Source organism: Stegostoma tigrinum, chromosome 2, assembly GCF_030684315.1.
Source record: "Stegostoma tigrinum isolate sSteTig4 chromosome 2, sSteTig4.hap1, whole genome shotgun sequence".
In the NCBI taxonomy this organism is placed as follows: Eukaryota; Metazoa; Chordata; class Chondrichthyes; order Orectolobiformes; family Stegostomatidae; genus Stegostoma; species Stegostoma tigrinum.
The window spans coordinates 137,573,452-137,591,916 of record NC_081355.1 but is presented as its reverse complement, the minus strand read 5'-3'; the positions used below and the strand labels follow the sequence as shown (position 1 = coordinate 137,591,916).

The window sequence follows — 18,465 nt, the reverse complement described above, 5'->3', positions numbered from 1 at the left end:
CCTGAGTATGTTTTTGTTACAGTCAAAGGAAGTGCTGCTAAGAAAACTTTGAAAGCTTTGCTTTAGAGTTTTGATCTTGTGTCTGGCACAACCAGTCCAAGAGTGGTGCCACCTCCTTCAAAAGCAAAGACAAGAAATCATGAACCAACAGCTCATCCAAAATTCAATCTTGTCTTAATTGTTCTGTTTGCAGCAGAGTGTCTCAGGTGCAAAGTGATAGTAGCCACCTATATACCTGCCACAACCACACCAAGCATTCCAGAATTTTTTAAAAAATGCTTTTGAAAAGTTTATTTGTTGCCCCTAATTGCCTGAGTAGTAAATGGCTTGTTAAAACGTGATTCAGAGTCAGCCAGACTGCTGAGAGTCTGGTGGTGAATTTAGGTCAGATCAGGCAGGACCAGCAGATTTCCTTCCCTAGAGGACTTTAGTGAACCAGGTCAATTATTACAGCAATTGATTATCATTTCATGGGCATCATTTTTGAGACTAGCTTTCATATTCCAATTTTATTGATTGAATTTTTAGTTCCACCAGCTGTCAGGATAGGATTTGAATCCCTGTTTCCTTACTCCCACTTTTCCTCCCTGCTTATTTTTACCTAAAATGATGCTCTGCTTTGGAGCATTGAAGTTTTACATGCTGCTGTGGAATTTAACCACTCCAAAATGTTCCCACTTGCCCCTTTATTAGTTTAAAGCCCTGTTTATTGTCTTATTTATTCAATTCAGCAGGGGGTACCTGTCCCAACCAGGTTACCCACCACCAGTTTAATCTCTTACAACCTCTTCCATCGCGCAGAAGGTACAAAAGCTTAAACATGCACGCCAACAGGTTCAAGAACAGCTTCTTTCCCATTGTTATTAGACTTCTGATTGGAACTCTCAAATTTTAAATTTAAGGTTGATCTCGGTCTTTGTGCACCTTCGTTACAGTTGTGACATTGTATTATTTGCTCTGCTCTTTTACTCTTGTATACTCTGTACAGTATGATCTGCCTGTACTGCAAACAAAACAAAACTTCTCACTGTACCTAGTGACAATAATAAATCAAATCAAATCAAATAAAAAACATGGTACCTGCTAATGAAACTTGCACTTTTGCACTCTGCAAGTGACCAATGAATCCAGTTTTTGAAGCAGCTTGACGGCTAGTTGTTGTTAATCATTTGTAGCTAAAACAAACAGTCATGAATAATACATAAACTTCACCCCATCTAATGTCCTGAGCAGGTACCCTTAAGAGTACTCTGTTCTGAAGAAAACAGTCTCTGTCTACTTTGAATCAGATCATTAATATTTTTAAAAGACCTCAAAAGTGATGAGGATTGAGCTACAAGTAGTTCATCTTCCCAAGTCATTTCAATTCTAAGAAATTAAACCCATTATAAATCTGCACTTGCACCTTCATTTACAGTATTCCTAAAAAAAATCACTGGGGCAGAAATGTGCCAGGGAAGAGGCTTTGCAGATGATTATTATTAGAAAAATAGGAACATGTTTGATTTTCATTAGCAGATTTGAAAATACTTGGCTGCACACTCAATAATTATGGAAGAAGGTCATCCAGTTATAATTCACTAACATCCAATTCTAGCATCCATTTGTTTCTTGAATCATTTCAAGATTTTTGCTCTCATTAATTTATGTAAGTTAATTCAACCAGTTAATTTTGCTTCACATTGACAACAATTTCCCAACTTTGGTCGAAACATTACAATTTGAACCCTATGCCTACCTTCAATTTTTAAATTGTTCCTCTGGATTGACGCAAACGTTGTTCCATGCTTCCATGAAGCCATCTCTCAGATTCCCTTTTTATAAGATAAAAAGATTAAACGTTTCAAGATAGCAAGAACTGCAGATGCTGGAGCCTGACACAACACAGTATGGAGCTGAAGGAACACAGCAGGCCAGGCAGCATCAAAGGAGCAGGAAAGTTGATATGTCGGGTCAGGACTCCTCTTCAGAAATGGAGAAAGGGAAGGGAGCTGGGAAAAGTGAGAAGTAGTAGGGCTGGGGAAGTTAGGTGGGATAGTGGTAGGTGAGTGCAGGTCAGAGGAGATTACCAGAGGCTTGCAGAGGGAGAGAGATCCACTGAGGTCTTTTCGGAGGGAGGAGGACAACTTCTTCAAGGTGGGCATCCTTGGAAGAGGCTTTGCAGTGGATTATAACTCAGTCAGAAATGGCAAGACCTGCAGATGTTGGAATCAGAGACAACACAGTATGGACCTGGAGGAAAACAGAATTCAACACTATTCTAGTTCCTGGCAATGATGCACAATCTTTTCAATTTTTCACACAAGGCTTTTAAGTTGTGGATTTTTCTCTCACTTTTTGCAGTTTTTGTTTGTATTATATTAGTTAGAGATACTTATCAAGTCTGCTAAGACATTCGAGTTCCATTTCAGTCTTCGTTATAACTGTTCACACCTCTATGACTACAAACTGAACTTTCCATTTCCTTTCTTTTGGTAGCTGGCTTATATAGTATCAAAGTGACTAATCACCTGCTACTTCTGCATTCAATCTGTAATATACCAGTTTGGCTCTCAACTTAATGTACTGCAGACCATTAGCCTCCTAACTCTTTTCCCTTTTCCTTCACACTTTCCCCAACCATGTTGAAAGTTTTGTACCCAGAGATAATGGGAACTGCAGATGCTGGAGAATCCAAGATAACAAAGTGTGGGGCTGGATGAACACTGCAGGCAAAGCAGCATCTTAGGAGCACAAAATCTGACGTTTTGGGCTGAAACATCAGCTTTTGTGCTCCTAAGATGCTGCTTGGCCTGCTGTGTTCATCCAGCCCCACACTTTGTTATCTTGAAAGTTTTGTACCATCTATTTAGTCGCTTCTTACCTATGCTGTGCCATATACTGCTACATTTGTTACTGCTCTTGCATTTTGATTTTTCTATTTCAGTCAGAATTCCTGGCTTTTACTCTGTGCATTAAATTGTGTCAAGTTTGTATTGTTATTTCACAATTTGACTACTTTTTTTAATTAAGAGAGAGCTTTGAGATGTTCGGGTGCATTTTAAGACAATTACTATTTAAAATGTAATAACTTGTCACTTAGGAGACTGCAGCAGCCAATTTGCACATGGGTAATCTGCTTTCAGTGCTATTACTGAGAGAGAAACATTTGCCAGGACACTAAGATAGTTCTTTTAATCCTGACCAATGGTGCTGATTTCGTGCTGTATGACTGTGAAATTCAGTACTTCACTGAAGCATCAGCTTGACAGTTCAAGTGAGGCTTGAACCCGAGATTTTTCTAACTCTGTGATCATTTTCCAACCACGTTCCCTCCTGTCACCTGTGTGTTATCGTAACTAATGTCTCGCTTCTATCTTTCAGTAGTTGATGGTGTAATTATTTTTTAGTTACATCATTCCTTTTTTTTTGGCAGCTGATAGTGACCAGGCAGAAGTAGCCAGGGCTCTTTTTAAAGACACTTGCCATGAGGTAAGCTATTAAATCTAAAGTCAGTTATCAATGCTGCAACTTATTAGTCAAACTTTTAATAGCTATAGTTGGATCCACCTCCTCAGAAATGGTTATAATAAGCAGCTACCTAAACCTTAGGAGCCAGTATTGGTGGTTGCTATGGTAATGTAAAAATCATAGTTTTGATTGATTCTGGACTCTTTTCATTGGAAAGATTCTCATCATGCCTCATCCATTCCCAATGCAGCCACAGCATTGTTTCCATTAGAGCCATTTTAAGTTGTATGCACTCCACATTAAGTACAAGTAGATTTAGGTGAGTGCCTAATCACTGGAATATGCCAACTTGACTCACTTTAAAAATCATTGAAGAATCTGCAGGTTCTACTCCCAGTAAAACTTAATAACCGCAGAGTACAGACTGTACTGAACCAGCTTGCATGTGTGAAATCCGAAATAAACTGTCAGCTATTAGATGCAAATCTGTGTTGGGCAATACTTGTTGAACAATTGCAAGTGTGCTGCCAGCTAAACTAACTATGAGTTTAAGGTATTCCGTCTCTTTTATGCTGGCTAGAAGTTGCAACGTTTCAGGCACAGGATAATGTTTTCTGCAAACAGGTGGGAAATGTGTTTGAGTCTACTTTTTATTGAATTAGCTGGGAGTTTGGGGAAACCTATTGATTCCCATTAATTTCTCCGTGGCAATGCCTCAGCCAAAAACCAACTTACCAACAAATGGCATCTATTTTCCCTGTAGTGTGGATCATTTGGACATTGCTGCTGTTGCATTTCTCCAGATAAGTGCCCCACGTTTTGGCAAAAGATCTCTTCTTAGCAATATAAGGTTTTCTTCAACTTTTTTATTTTCTTGTAAAGTTTTCCAGTTTGTGGTTTGAAACAAAAAGTTCAACTAAATCACTCACTGCTATTTGGAAGATTTGTAAGCAGCGATCAAGTTTAGTAATTATCTAAGTATGACAAAGAAATGTAATATTTCAGTAGCTCCAAAAGCAAGCTGTGTTTCGAATTTAAATCAACTTCATTTGACGTGCTGCTAATAGTTCATTTTGTTTTCTAGCTGGCAGAACTTCAGCTATGCAAGAACTGCTTCTACCTGTCCAATTCACGGCCTGAGAACTGGTTCTGCTACCCTTGTGTAAGTTTGTGAATAAATTCCTCTGAAATTTACATTCTCATCGTGACATATCAGTGTTGGAGAATGGGCCATATTCCTACTTTTGTCAATAGGGTTTGTACATTACCATGTACTAACATCCATGATTAAACCACCTGTTGATTGTGAGCTTGTGCAAGCAATCAAATGGATGAAATACAAGAAAGACCTGTGGCTCCAACAGATTCCAGTTCATCCTTAAGATTTATTTACAAGGCCTAACCAAGTTTCAGCTGCTTCATCTTTCTCCCATCATAAGAATCATGAGGTCAAAAATAATGACATTCAGTGATGACTGCACAACATTCATAACCCCAAGAGTACTGAATCAGTCCTTATCCAAATGGACCTGCACAGTAACCAGTTTTGGCTGACTAGTGACAATTAACATTTGCATCACACAAGTGCCAGGCAGTGACCAACAGGAGAGAACCCAGCTGTTTCCTTTTGAATATCAGTGGCCTTAACATCAGTAACTAGAAACTCAACTGGACTCGCCGCGTAAACACAGTGGCTACAAGAGCAGGTCAGAAGTTGGGAATAGGGTTGTGAGTAATTCACCTCCTGACTCCCCACTTGCCTGGATAGGTACAGCCTCAACAACACTCAAGAAGCTTGACACTCACCAGGACAAAGCAGTCCACTTGATTAGCACTACATCCACAAACATCCACTGTCTCCACCACCAAAGCTCTGGAGCAGCAGTGTGTACTATCTATAAGATGCACTGCAGAAACTCACCAAACATCCTCAGATAGCACCTTTCAAAGTCTCAAGCACTGCCATCTAGAAGGACAAGGCAGCAAATAGATGGAAACATCACCAGCTGTAGTTCCCCTCCAAGCCACTGATCACCCTGACTTAGAAATATGTCTCCATTCCTTCAGTATCGCTGGGTCATACTCCTCAATCTGCATCCTTACTTACATTGTGGGTCTACCTACAACACATGGATTGCAGCGGTTCACAAAAGCAGCTCAAAACCACCTTCTCAAAGACAACTAGGGATAGGCAATAAATGTTGATCTAGCTATCGATGCTTACATCCTCTGAATTTAATAAAAGCTGCCAAACTTTTGCATACGTCAAGAATCCATACATCCTGCCCTCTTTCTAGGAATTCTAAAGGGTAGATAAATCACGTATATAATTCTGAAGAGGCTATTGAAGCTCTTCCCTCATTCACGATATGGAGATCATAATAAAGGCAACATACTGCAGATGGTGAAAATCTGAAACAAGCACAGACAATGCTGGAGGAACTCAGCAGGTCTGGCAGCATGAGAGAAAGTGAGCTAAAATTTCATGTCCAGTGTGAATCTTTTCCAAAATCTTGAGATATTTTGATTTCGTACTGCACGGTGTCACATGTAATTGTTCTTGCTGAAAGACTATTGCAGCTTTAAGGTCTTGTGTGCAATCTAATAAAATACTGCAAATGCTGGAAATTTGAAATTAAAAAGAGAAAATATTGGTAAATACTCAGCAGATGGAGAAAGGTGAGAACTGATCATCAGCCTTCCTTTGAATTTTGAGCAGTGTCTGCATTTGTGTGATAACGATAAATTAAACTAATGACAGAAATATTGGACTATTCAGTTAGGTGGATTTGCCAAGGGAAAAGCAGAGTTACAGGGATAGGGGTGTAGGTCCAGGTGGGATGCACCTCGGACAGTCGGTGTGGACTCGATGAGCCGAATGGCCTGCTACCACACTGTGTAGAAATTCTATGAACACCATGAGGGTTGTTTTAATGCAGTTTATGTCAAACCCTTGAAGGGAAGAATTAAAATTGTGGAATCTCACCCTGTAAATAGTACATTGTTCTTGGTGGTTTAATAACTTAAATTTTGCAGCTTTTTTCTATTTGCTTTTTCCTGTATCGTTTTTCACCCTTTCTTAACCCAATCTTTCTCTATCGCTTTTTCAGTTGCTAACCTGACTCTTAAGTTAATCTGTTTCCTTCTGTTATCCACAGCTTCTTTCTCCATGTTAAAATGTTATAGGTTAAGAACTGTTGGTCCTAGCTCTGCCATTACTAGCTTGCACTTCTGGCATGTTGTGGCACAGAGTTTTCACACTAAAGTGTGAAGGAAGGAATTTAACTAATGAGCCATTTTAGTAAAATTTGACCCACTGTTATTTACTGATTGTTTTCTGTTGATCATTTGGTCATGATATATGGTGATAATGTTTCTAAACTAACAACTCTTAATTGTAGGTAAATGGTGAGGATATTTATTTGTTCATAATCATTGTTTGGGATGTATTTAAACATCACTGATTTCATCTAATCCTGTCTGTGACACAAGGACAAGAATCTTCAATATTTGTGTTTTTTGTTTTATTTATAATTTTTGTTGACTGGAAGGTCCAAGTTAGGGCAGCTAGGGTGTACGTAGGAAAATAACCTGTAGGTTATGACATTCTAATACATCTGCTGAGCTTGTCCATCTAGATAGTAGATGTCATGGGTTTGGAACGTATTGTTGAAGGAAACTTGGTGAGTTGCTGTACTGTATCCTGTACATAGTGTGCCCACGTGCACTGCTGGTGGGAGGAATTAAATTTTACGGTGGTGGATGTAATGTTAATGACGCAGGCTACTTCACTCTGGATGGTGCCAAACTTCTTTAATGTTGTTGATAGTGCACTTATCCAGGGAAATGGGAAGTATTCCATCATACTTCAGATTTCTGCTTTTTACATGGTGGATGGGCTTTAAGAGTCAGGACGTTAGTTACTTTGGAGTTGTAATGTGAATCAGATTTTCTATAAAGTCAAAGGCCATTAAATGTTTTTTTAAAAAAACAATGTTTGCGCAGTGCTTTGAAAAAGGGGCTTGATAGGTATTAAGATGTGTCAAGAGTTTTAACATCACTGGGGATAGATGAACTGATGAATAAGATAGCAAAATAAAAATATACTTTATAAAGATTTTATCAAATTTTTCTGATTATTTATCGGTTTTAAAACTAAAGACTAGAATTGCAGTGGCATGATAGGAAGGACCTGTAGGGATAAAGAGGCAATAGTGGTGAAGACAGAAGGAAAAATATGTTGATAATGGTGTGAATGTGGACAAGGAAGCGCAGTCCAGATTTGGATGGAATGACAATGATATGTGCATCCCAGTTTAACTTGTGATGACAGTCGTGGAGACTGCTTTACAATCAAAGATCTTCAGCTTGGAGAAGCCTTTGCTCATCCAATTCTTGGGAACATGCAGGCAATTTAAGGGTGTGATAATGATCTTTTAATTGAAGCTGTGGAGAGGTTGTACTTTTTTTCTATTTGCATTTGTTAGATTCCTGCAAAAGTTCTCCTCTTGCATCAAATTGTGACCTATGAGTAGCTGTGCTGGGATCATGCATGTGGTCATATGAATTACATAAAATGCTTTTTCTTTAGGGATTTGTTTTAAAGAAGTTAGTTAAAAACAGATTCTCTGAGCTGTATAACCTTTTGGTGAAATTATAACTTCCAAGCAAATTGACTGTCAATTTGAAACAAATATTACATTTTTGAAGTTTCTTTTACACCTCAGGTTCCCAATCATGAGTTGGTGTGGGCCCGAATGAAAGGATTTGGGTTTTGGCCTGCCAAAGTCATGCAACGCCAAGACAATCAGGTGGATGTGCGCTTCTTTGGGCATCATCATCAGAGGTGCAGTACTTCTTAGTTTTGTGTGGTTTGAGTTGTTTTGAAATAAATAAATATGCACACAACTAATTAAATGTTATTTGTTTATTTCACCTGTAGGCTTGACTATTTATTTCCCAAATAGTATTAATTCCTATTTTATTATCTAGACACATTTGAATAATACACTCTGCTTTTAACAAAAACATTTTACGGCTTTGTATTACTTTTCCTGAGTTCCATCCTGTAGACCATTCCTTTAATAAATTTAGATTCTCTAAGAACAAGAGCTGTTACCTGCTAGATATCTAATTAATTTTGGTATGACCCAACGTGATCTGAACAGTCACTGCATTTTACATGAAATGCCTACCTAACCTTCAGAGAATATCAGAATAAATAGTGTTCGATTTTCTGAAATACCACTCTATTTCACAGATTATTGAATATGTAGTAATAAAAGCAGTCTGCAGATGCTGGAAATCTAAAATTTAAAAAAACACTATAGAAACTCAACAAGTCTGGCAGCATCTGTGGAGGAAAAAAATTGATGTTTTAAGTCTGACATGTCTCTTCACACCTTAAAAACAAGTCATATAGGATTCAAAATGTTAACTTTGTTTCTCTCTCTACAGACGCTTCCAGACTTAGAGTTTCTTCAGCATTTTTTGTTTTTAATTGAATATTAAATGCATTTATTTGCAAAGAGGTGAAGTTCAAAAGCAGTGAAATCTTGCAATGACAGTGCGAAGTGTGGTGAGCATGCTTAGAGTACTGAAATACAGTTTTGCTTCCTTATTTAGAGAGGGATTTACTTGTGCTTAAGGCAGTTCACAGAAGGTTCATCAGCTTAGTTCCTGGGATGAAGGTCTTGTGAGCAAATGTTGAGCCTTTTGTTGAAGTTTAAAGAATGAGGGATGATTTTATTGAAACATACAAGATTCTGAAGGGCATGGTACATGCTGAGGTGATGATATGCGGGAAGCTTGAACTAGGGGGTACAATTTCAGAATGAAGTGTTTTGATTTAAGACTGTGATGAGAATGTTCTTTTTTAAGGACCATTAGTCTTGAAATTCTAAACCCTAGAGACAGGGGAAGTTAGGTTATTAAATATATCCAAGATTGAGTTAGTCGGAATTTTGAAGCTGAGGGATATTGGGATTTTGCGGTGCAGGCAGGAAAATGAGATAGAGTTTGCAAACTTATTAAATGACACAGCTGCCCAAATGTCTTGAACTACTTTTCTTTCTTATATTTTCACCTAAGTAAAGAGCCTTAGCAAAAACAAGCATCACATTTGCAGTTATTGTAGTTTTAAATTATTCCTTGAATTGTAGAACATGATTCTGCTGATACTTGATATTATGCAAGCTGTGAAATAAAGTTGATTAATTTTACAGCTTTCTCATTACAAGTTTACCATGGAACCTCCAACCTACCTCCATCAGCTCAGAATAGTTCTCACTTAGAGCAAGGCGATACTTTCACAATCCTTTGATAAGCAATGGATCAAAGGAAATTAAAAATCTGTAACTTAAACTCATAGATAAACCTTAAAGAAATTTATAGCATCTTGCATTTGAATGGAATGACTTGCTTTATTTCATTTTAAATACATTGGATATTCTAAGGCATGACCTCCTCCAGGAGCAATAACATTACAGATTAAAACCTCCTTGATCTACATTCAGCTGTTCCCAGTTGGATTTTGGAATTCTTGGTATTCGGTAATTGGAGTATTAAGGGAGGTAGTGGCCTAGTGGTATTATCACTGGACTGTTAATCCAGAGACCCAACTAATGTCCTGGGGACCTGGGTTCAAATCCCGCCACGGCAGATGGTGGAATTTGAATTCAATAAATATTTGGAATTAAGAATCTAATGATGACTATGAATCCATTGCCAGTTGTTGGAAAAATCCATCTTGTTAACTAGTGTCCTTTTAGGGAAGGAAACTGCCATCCTTACCTTGCCTGGCCAACATGTGTCTCCAGACCCACAGCAATGTGGTTTACTCATAACAGTCCTCTGGGCAATTAGGGATAGACAATAAAAGCTGGCCTAGCCAGCGACACCCTCATCCTGTGAATGAATATGGGATAAAGGAGTTGCAGTCTATGCTATTAGTGGTGATGTTAGAATAATGAATCCTGATGTATAATGACATAGAGAATAGTTTGGAATCACAGAACTACTTAATTTGAGGAAGTCAAGCCTATGAAGCAAGAAATGTGCACGAGTTGGCTTAATAATGCAGGAACCGATCTACATCAACATTATGATAAAGCTGAAAGAAGCTCCATTTATGTGCAAAATGCGGTTGCTTTCTATCCTATAATCTGGCAGGAGCTAACTACACCTGTCCTCATAGGAAATCAAACAGTATTGAAGCTGGAAATCTGTACAAAAAACAGAGAATGCCTAGATAAACCTGTAGAAAGAAACAAATTTGACATTTCAGGTTTATAGGGAGTTGTGTGAGACAGCTGAGAGCTTTGCAGGTAATACAAATAAACAAGCATGTTACACAAATAAGTCACTCCCTGCATTACAACTGTGATGCTCATAAAACAGGCCATGTTTGCACTTTATGGAAAGTAAGAAATTCTAATTTGTTGTGCTCACCTCTCCCAAAATCATGGTTTGTATTAGGTTGCATGATTGCACTAGGTAGAGGTAGCAGTTTAAATCCGTAGATGCACAAATTCTGACAAGGTCTTATTCCCAGACGAAGGAATAAAAATTTAAATAGCGAGTGAAGAGGGAAGTATTGCCAACAGAGTTCAGACAGTAAAAATTGGATGTCGGAGAGGGAGAAAAATCAGTGCAAGTACTTAGAGAGAAGTTTACCAACAAAAATCACTGTTTAGACAAAGTAGTAGTGAAGGGCATGAAAAATTTGAACTCTTGCTGAAGGTATGCAGACTGCAAACTTCAGATTCTTGTAAAAGCAAGTTGAAGCTGAAAGTCAAGGGAAGAATGTGAAAAATGCAGAAAACAGGGAGAGAAAGAGATAGAATCAGAGATAATGGGAACTGCAGATGCTGGAGATTCCAAGATAATAAAATGTGAGGCTGGATGAACACAGCAGGCCAAGCAGCATCTCAGGAGCACAAAAGCTGACGTCTAGGCCCGAAACGTCAGCTTTTGTGCTCCTGAGATGCTGTTTGGCCTGCTGTGTTCATCCAGCCTCACATTTTATTATCTTATATCAGAGAAAGAGATAGAGACAGTTTAGATGCTGATATTCGAGGCTACAGCTACAGGGATAGTGAGGTTAATTACTTGTGAAGCCAGGATTAGAAATTACACCTGCAAGTGTAGAAGAAGAGAGAGAACTTAAATGCACAACATCTATGAATATAGAGAGTGGAGAATTCACAGGTATATATAAGGATTGAAACTTGTACTTACCGTTTACTATTACGGTTTTGTGTTTGTGAACCACTCGTTAAGATGTATGTGAAAAGCATAAAAATAGATGATTTTGCTCCAGTGAAATATATAAATATTATGTTGATTTGTCAAAGTAGTTTTCAATTTTCTTGCTTATAGGAGGCAATTAGGTTGGAGGGGAGCTTTCAAGCTACTAAGTCATTGGGATTTGACCTGCACAGTGACTTCACAGTAAGGGACTGAAAATTAGAGGTAAACAACGAGGCAGAAAATGTTAGAAAAACTCAGCAGGTCTCTCAGCATCTTTGGAGAGAAAATGCTGATATTTCAGTTTTGACAGTGTTTCATTTTCAGCTTTGGACTTTAGCCATTCATGATTGATAAGCAGGTACCTGATGAAAAGGGAGCATTATCCTGGTGGCTGCCTGTTGAGTCTTGAATCAGAGTATGTAATGTAAATCTGTTATACCTAATATAGAACATATTTTAAACTGCTTCTGTGTGAAAAAGAATTGCTAGGAGAGGTAAAATTGAGAAGGATTTTACTCATCTGGTGTAAGGGTCATTTTCATCTGATGTTGTCAGTTGAGGATTTATCCCTATCATTGATGATAACCTTTAATATCCACTTACAGAAATCAGATACTTGTGATCTAACTTCAGCTAACTCCAAATTTGGACACACTACATGATTTTAATATGCATAATAATCTAGGCATTTTGTGTTCATTAAACTTAATTTTCTAATGTGATATAAATGGGTAAAATTATTTTCTTTGAAAAAATATCATGTGTTCACTTGCTTTGTGCCACAGCAGCAAAAAGAAGCATTACAATTATTGACTTTGAGTTGATTAATTTAATCAAATCTACTCAGCCAAAGGATATAAAGCTCTTATCAACTTCATAAAGAATGCTGCTAATTGCTTGTTTTCCCAAGCTGATGTAATCCACCACCTGATTCATTTCCCACATTTATCAGGGCCCTTTTACTGTCATCTAGAATCTTCACTTAAAATCTGAGAACTTAATAATAGGAAATGGAGCAATGGCAATTGAATTGGACAAACATTTTGCTCTGACTCCACTGTAGAGTAGTGCCTAAAAACAATTTAAAATTAGCAAGTGAATAGAAGCAAGACAGTAGATGTATTTGTTTTAATTTTCCAAAATATTTTAGTGAATCTGTAAAGGTCCTTTCAGATTGGTAAATAACAAATGTCAATCCTTTATTCAAGAAAGAAGGGGGACTGAGAACAGGAAACTTCAGGCTGGTTAGCTAAACATCAGTGTTAGTGAAAGTATTTGAATCTATTTTTAAGGAGGCTGTAGAAGGGTATTTAGACAATCTTAGTGTAATCAGAGTCACCATGATATTGTGGAAGGGGAGCCATCTTTCAATAATTTCTTCGAATCCTTTGAAGAAGTAACAATGTGGATAAAGAGGTATGATATGCTTAAATTTCCAGAAGGCATTTGACATTGCACATCAAAGAGACCATGCAAAGCAAGAGCTCATGGTGTAGGGGATAATATATTGGCATGATTAGGTTGGCTAATAGGAAGCAGAGATTAGGCGTAAATCCGCATTTTTGACTTGGCAGGTATTACAGTGGTATGCAACAGGACATTGTTAGAGATATCCATTATTTACAGTTCATGTTTAAGGTCCTTGCGAAGATTTGTAGCTCAGGTTGTGGATGAGGTTATTGGCTTGCTTGCTGAGCTGACTAGTTATTGTATAGACATTTCGTCATCATACTAGGTAACATAATCAGTGCGGCCTCCACTGAAGCAATATTGTTTTATTCCACTTGGCGTTTATATGATCCGGTCTGTTAAGTTGGGTTGTGTCCTTCGGTTCTTTCTGCGTGGGTTTGTACACGGGGTCTAATTCCACATTTTTGATGATTGCATTATGGATTGAAAGCCTGGCCTCAAGGACTTCCCTTGTGTATCTGTGGTTGTCTTGAGCTAGGATGGTCTCGTTGTCCCAGTTAAATTAATGGCCTTCATCGTTTGTGTGCACTGAGATGAGGGAAAGTTCAGCATGTCGTTTTGCCTTAAGCTAGTGTTCATGTGTTCTGATGGCTAGTTTCATTCCGTTCTGGCCAATGTAATGTTTGTTGTAGTTGTTGCAAAGTATTTTATAAACTGTGTTGGTCTTGCATGTCTTGGGTATGGGCCTTTGATCTTTGGTCCTTGTGACTGTTTGTGATAGTGTGGTTGTGTGTTTGCGTGCCGCCATGATTCCTAGTGGTCATGAGTCTCATTGTTAGTTCTGGTATGTTCTTGATATAGGGTAGTATGGCCAATGTATTGGAGTATACTGTGCCCTCTTGGCATTGTCTATCTCGTAGGCACCTGAGGATGAAGTTGTTAGGATATCCGTTGTTAGCAAAGACCTTGTATAAATGCTCTTCCTCCTTCCTGCGTAGCTCTGGCATATTACAGTGAATTGTGGCCTATTTGAAAATTGTCCTAACACAGCTTTGTTTGAAAACGTTGGGGTAATTGCTGTGGAAATTGAGGATTTGGCCAGTGTGGCTTGCCTTCCTATATACTGTGGTTTGGAACTCCCTGTTGGTCATTCGTTCTACCCTTACATCTCAAAACAGAAGTTGTTTGTTGTCTTCCTCTTCTCTTGTAAATTTGATCCCAGTGAAAACATTGTTAATGAGTTGGTGTGGTCTCTTACATGGTACATTTAACGATGACGAACGTGTCATCCACATATCGGATCCACAGGTTTGGCTGTATGAGGGGGAGGGCAGTCCGTTCCAGTCTTTGCATGACTGCATCTGCAATAAGTGCTGAAATGGGTCACCCCATAGGTGTGTCATTGATTTGTTTTTATGGATGTGAGTTTGCTCGCTGAGCTGGAAGGTTCGTTTTCAGACGTTTCGTCACCATTCTAGGTAACATCATCAGTGAGCCTCCGGTGAAGCGCTGGTGTTATGTCCCGCTTTCTATTTATCTGTTTACGTTGATGATGTTACCTAGAATGGTGACGAAACGTCTGAAAACGAACCTTCCCACTCAGCGAGCAAACTCACATCCAGAATCTCAACCTGAGCTACAAATCTTCTCAAAATTTGTTTTTATATTCGGCTGTTAAAGATGAAGTTTGTGGTGAGGCCATAGGTCCATTAGTCTTGAGTATATTGGCATTCCTGATGGTGGTGTTAGGACACAGCAGAAATGCTGACTCCAATCATGTGGCAAGTGCTTCTTTGTCTAGTGGTACGTCAATGGATGTGAAAAGTGCTGTGACGGCAAAGAATACAGTAATCTCATCGTTGTAGTTTTTAAAATTCTTAAGGTTAAGTAATTCCTGGGTTGAATAGATGGAATGGGCTGACCATATGCCCACTTTTTGGTTACAGAGCATGGATTCCATCGGAGAATATCCAGGATATTACTGTTAATGTTCATCAGCTGGCAGTAAAACGAAGTCTGGGTTGGAAGAAAGCCTGTGATGAGCTTGAACTGCACCAGCGTTTCGTCCGTGAAGGCAGGTTCTGGAAGAGTAAAGCGGAGGATAAAATGGAAGAAGAAGCAGAGTCCAGCATCTCTTCCACAAGTAATGAGCAGGTATGTTTAGCATATAAGTGCCAATTCATTTGAAATTTTTTGTTACATGTATGTCTTGGAGGTTTTCTGAAGCCTGTAAGCTACTTTCATTGTTTATTGATGGTATGTAAACGAGCCTTTGCAGGCCAGGAAAGAACTCCCGCTTTATTCATTTTCTCTGCTCAGCATTCAGTCCATTGAAACTGCTCAGCCATTGAGTTATATCATGGTTGTTCGTCAGCCGCAAGGCCACTTTCTTGCACTATCTCCATATTCCTTGATGTCATTGATTTCCAAAGGTCTGTTGAATAACATTTTGGCCATACTTAATGATTGAGCTTCCACAGCCCTCGTGAGACAGAGAATTCCAAAGATTTCTGACCCGCTGGGTGAAGAAATTCCTCCTCAAATTCATCTTAATGGCCTGCCCCTTTATCCTAAGATTATGACCTTGATTTTACACTCAGCAATTGAAAACCTCTTGTGTATATCCAAACTTACGTGCCCCTGTAAAAATTATGTATATTTTCTGCAATCATCCCTCATTCTTCAAAATTCCAGGGACATAGGACCAGTATCCAATCCTTCACTCATAAGCTACTCAGTTTTATCAACTGCTAATTCAAAAAAGGAGTTAAACTAGACAGAACATTTGGCATTGAAGGCACTAGAAATGACAGCAGCGAATGCAGCCTTGTGAACCCTGCAAAGCCCTCGCTGACATTTGAAGGCTAATGCCAACATTAGGAGAGCTGTCTCTTGGACTAAATGAGCAATAGAGTCAAAATGGAATCATATCTTACACACATTGTCCCATCAGCAGGACAGAGCCAACCGAGATGGTGGCACGGTGGTACAGTATCGGTAGGGTTGCCCTGGATGTTTTCAACATTGTCAGGACCCCAGGACACTTCATGGCATCAGGTGAAACACGGCAAGAAAACTACCTGCTGGTAGACTGATGGGGCAGTAATTGGATGGGTCGTATTTGTCCTGCTTTTTGTGTGTAGGACATACCTGGGCAACTTCTTACATTGTCAGATAGATGCCACCATTGTAGCTTTATTGAAAGAGCTTGGTTAGAGTGCTCTGCAGTAGCACTCTTCAGTACTTTTGATGAAATGCTGTCAGTGTCTGTAGTTTCTATAGTATCTAATGCCTCCAGCGGTGGCTTGACATGGTAGGGGAGTCTAAATCTAGAAGGCATAGGTTAAAAAGTGAGGGGGTGAGAGATACAAAAAGTGTCCAGTGGGGCCATTTTTCACATAGGGTGGGGAGTATCCAGAACAGGCTACCAGGGTAGTGGTGGAAGTGAGTTCACTTAGATCATTTAAGAAACATTTAGACAGGTATATGGATGGGATAGGTACGGAGGGATGTGATTTGATTGACTGCAGTCACATGTACCTAAGTACAGAGAAAAGCTTTGTTTTGCAAGCATTACACGCAAATCAAAGCAAGCAAGGACATATAGATCATGGGATGCATAGACGGAGTGAAGCATGCAGATTACACTGTATGGCCTAGTGGTATTGTCGCTGAACTGTTAATCCAGAGACCCAGATAATGTTCTGGGGATCCGGGTTCAAATCCCACCATGGCAGATGGTGGAATTTGAATTCAATAAATATCTGGAATTAAGAATCTAATGATGACCATGACTCCATTGTCCATTGTTGGAAAGACCCATCTGGCTCACTAATGTCCTTTAGGGAGGAACCTGCCATCCTTACCTAGTCTGACCTACATGTGACTCCAGACCCACAGCAATTTGATTGACTCGTAACCGTCCTCTGAGCAATTAGGAATAGGCAATAAATGGTGCCTAGCCAGCGATGCCCTTGTCCTATGAATGAATAAAGAAATTAAAAAAGTCTAATAATGGCAGGTAAGAAACTGTTCTTGAACTTATTGGTGCATTGGTTTAAGCTTCTGCATCTTCTGCCTGATGGAGGAGATCCTGGAAGGGAACATTACCAGGTGGCTGTCTTTGATGATGTTGGCAGCCTTTTCGTGGCAATGAGAAGTGTCAAATGGAGTCCGTGGATGGGAGGTTGTCTTCCATGATGATCTGGGCTTTGCACACAACTTTCTGTAGTTTCTGGTGATTCTGGGCAGACCAGTTGTTGTACCAGCCTGTTATACTCCCAAAAAGAATGCTTTCTGTGGTGCATCAGTAAAAGTTGGTGAGGTTCTAATGGACATGCCAAATTTCCTAAGCTGCCTAAAGAAGAAGAGGCATTGTTGTGCAGCGTTTACCGTCGCATCTATATGGGAGGTCCAGGACAGACTCACCATTTTTGATATCTGTTCTACCATGGCAGTGTTGTCAGTGAAATTGTGGATGATTTTAAAATTTTACTACACGGTCATGGGTGTGCAGGGAGTATAGTGGGGGACTGAGAACACATTCTTGTGGGGTGCTAGTGTTGAGGATTATCCTAGAGGAGCTACTGTTATCTGTTTTCATTGATTGTCTTCTGTGGGTCAGAAAGCTGAGGATCTATTGCAGAGGGTGGAGCTGAGACTAGGTCTTGGAGTTTTGAGATTAGTCTCGAAGGGATTATGGTGTTGAAGACAGTGATGTAGTCAATGAGTAGAAGCCTGAAGTAGGACCACACGTAGGCAAATGGGATTAGTTTAAATTGTGAAAACTGGGCAGCATGGGCAAGTTGGGCCAAAGGGCTTGTTACGGTCTTGCTTGCCACTTCAACACACCACCCTGTTCCTATGCCAATGTTTCTGTCTCAGGCCTGCTGCACTGCTCCCACAAGCCTCATGATGAGCATGAAGAATACCATTTCATCTTGCACTTGGGGTTTCTGTAGCCTCAAAGACTCAACATTGAGTTCAATAACTTTGACCTGATTATGTCTTTGTTTTTTTCTCACTCATCCACACATCTTGGTCCTGTCAGAAAAGGGATTGCTTTCTCACATGTTCGTAGTCTTATTATCACATGAGACGTGTTGCTTTCAGTATTGACTACCGTTAGCCCTTATTATTACTTAGTCAGCTTCTGTTCTGTCCTCACCGGCTACTATCTGATGAAGAGTCACCGGACTTGAAGCATTAACTCTGCTTTCTTCTCACAGATGCTGCCAGACCTGCTGAGTTTCTCCAGCAATTTCTGTTTTTGTTTCTGATCTCCAACACCTGTATTTCTCTTCTTCTATTTTACTTCCTACTCCCAACTCCCCTCCCTCTTCCTCGCGCGCGTTC

The 18,465-nt window shown here is 39.4% G+C and overlaps 1 protein-coding gene across 3 annotated transcripts in view; it reads left to right on the top strand.

The window, feature by feature from the left end:
- Window positions 1–18,465, top strand: part of zmynd11 (zinc finger, MYND-type containing 11) — a 159,973-nt gene that overhangs the window by 113,067 nt on the left and 28,441 nt on the right. For all 3 annotated transcript variants that reach the window (XM_048558875.2, XM_048558895.2, XM_048558885.2), the window contains 4 exons: window positions 3,416–3,471; window positions 4,535–4,612; window positions 8,178–8,296; window positions 15,057–15,264. In XM_048558875.2, the coding sequence (XP_048414832.1) occupies window positions 3,416–3,471; window positions 4,535–4,612; window positions 8,178–8,296; window positions 15,057–15,264 (461 nt within the window). The remainder of the gene's footprint in view (window positions 1–3,415; window positions 3,472–4,534; window positions 4,613–8,177; window positions 8,297–15,056; window positions 15,265–18,465) is intronic.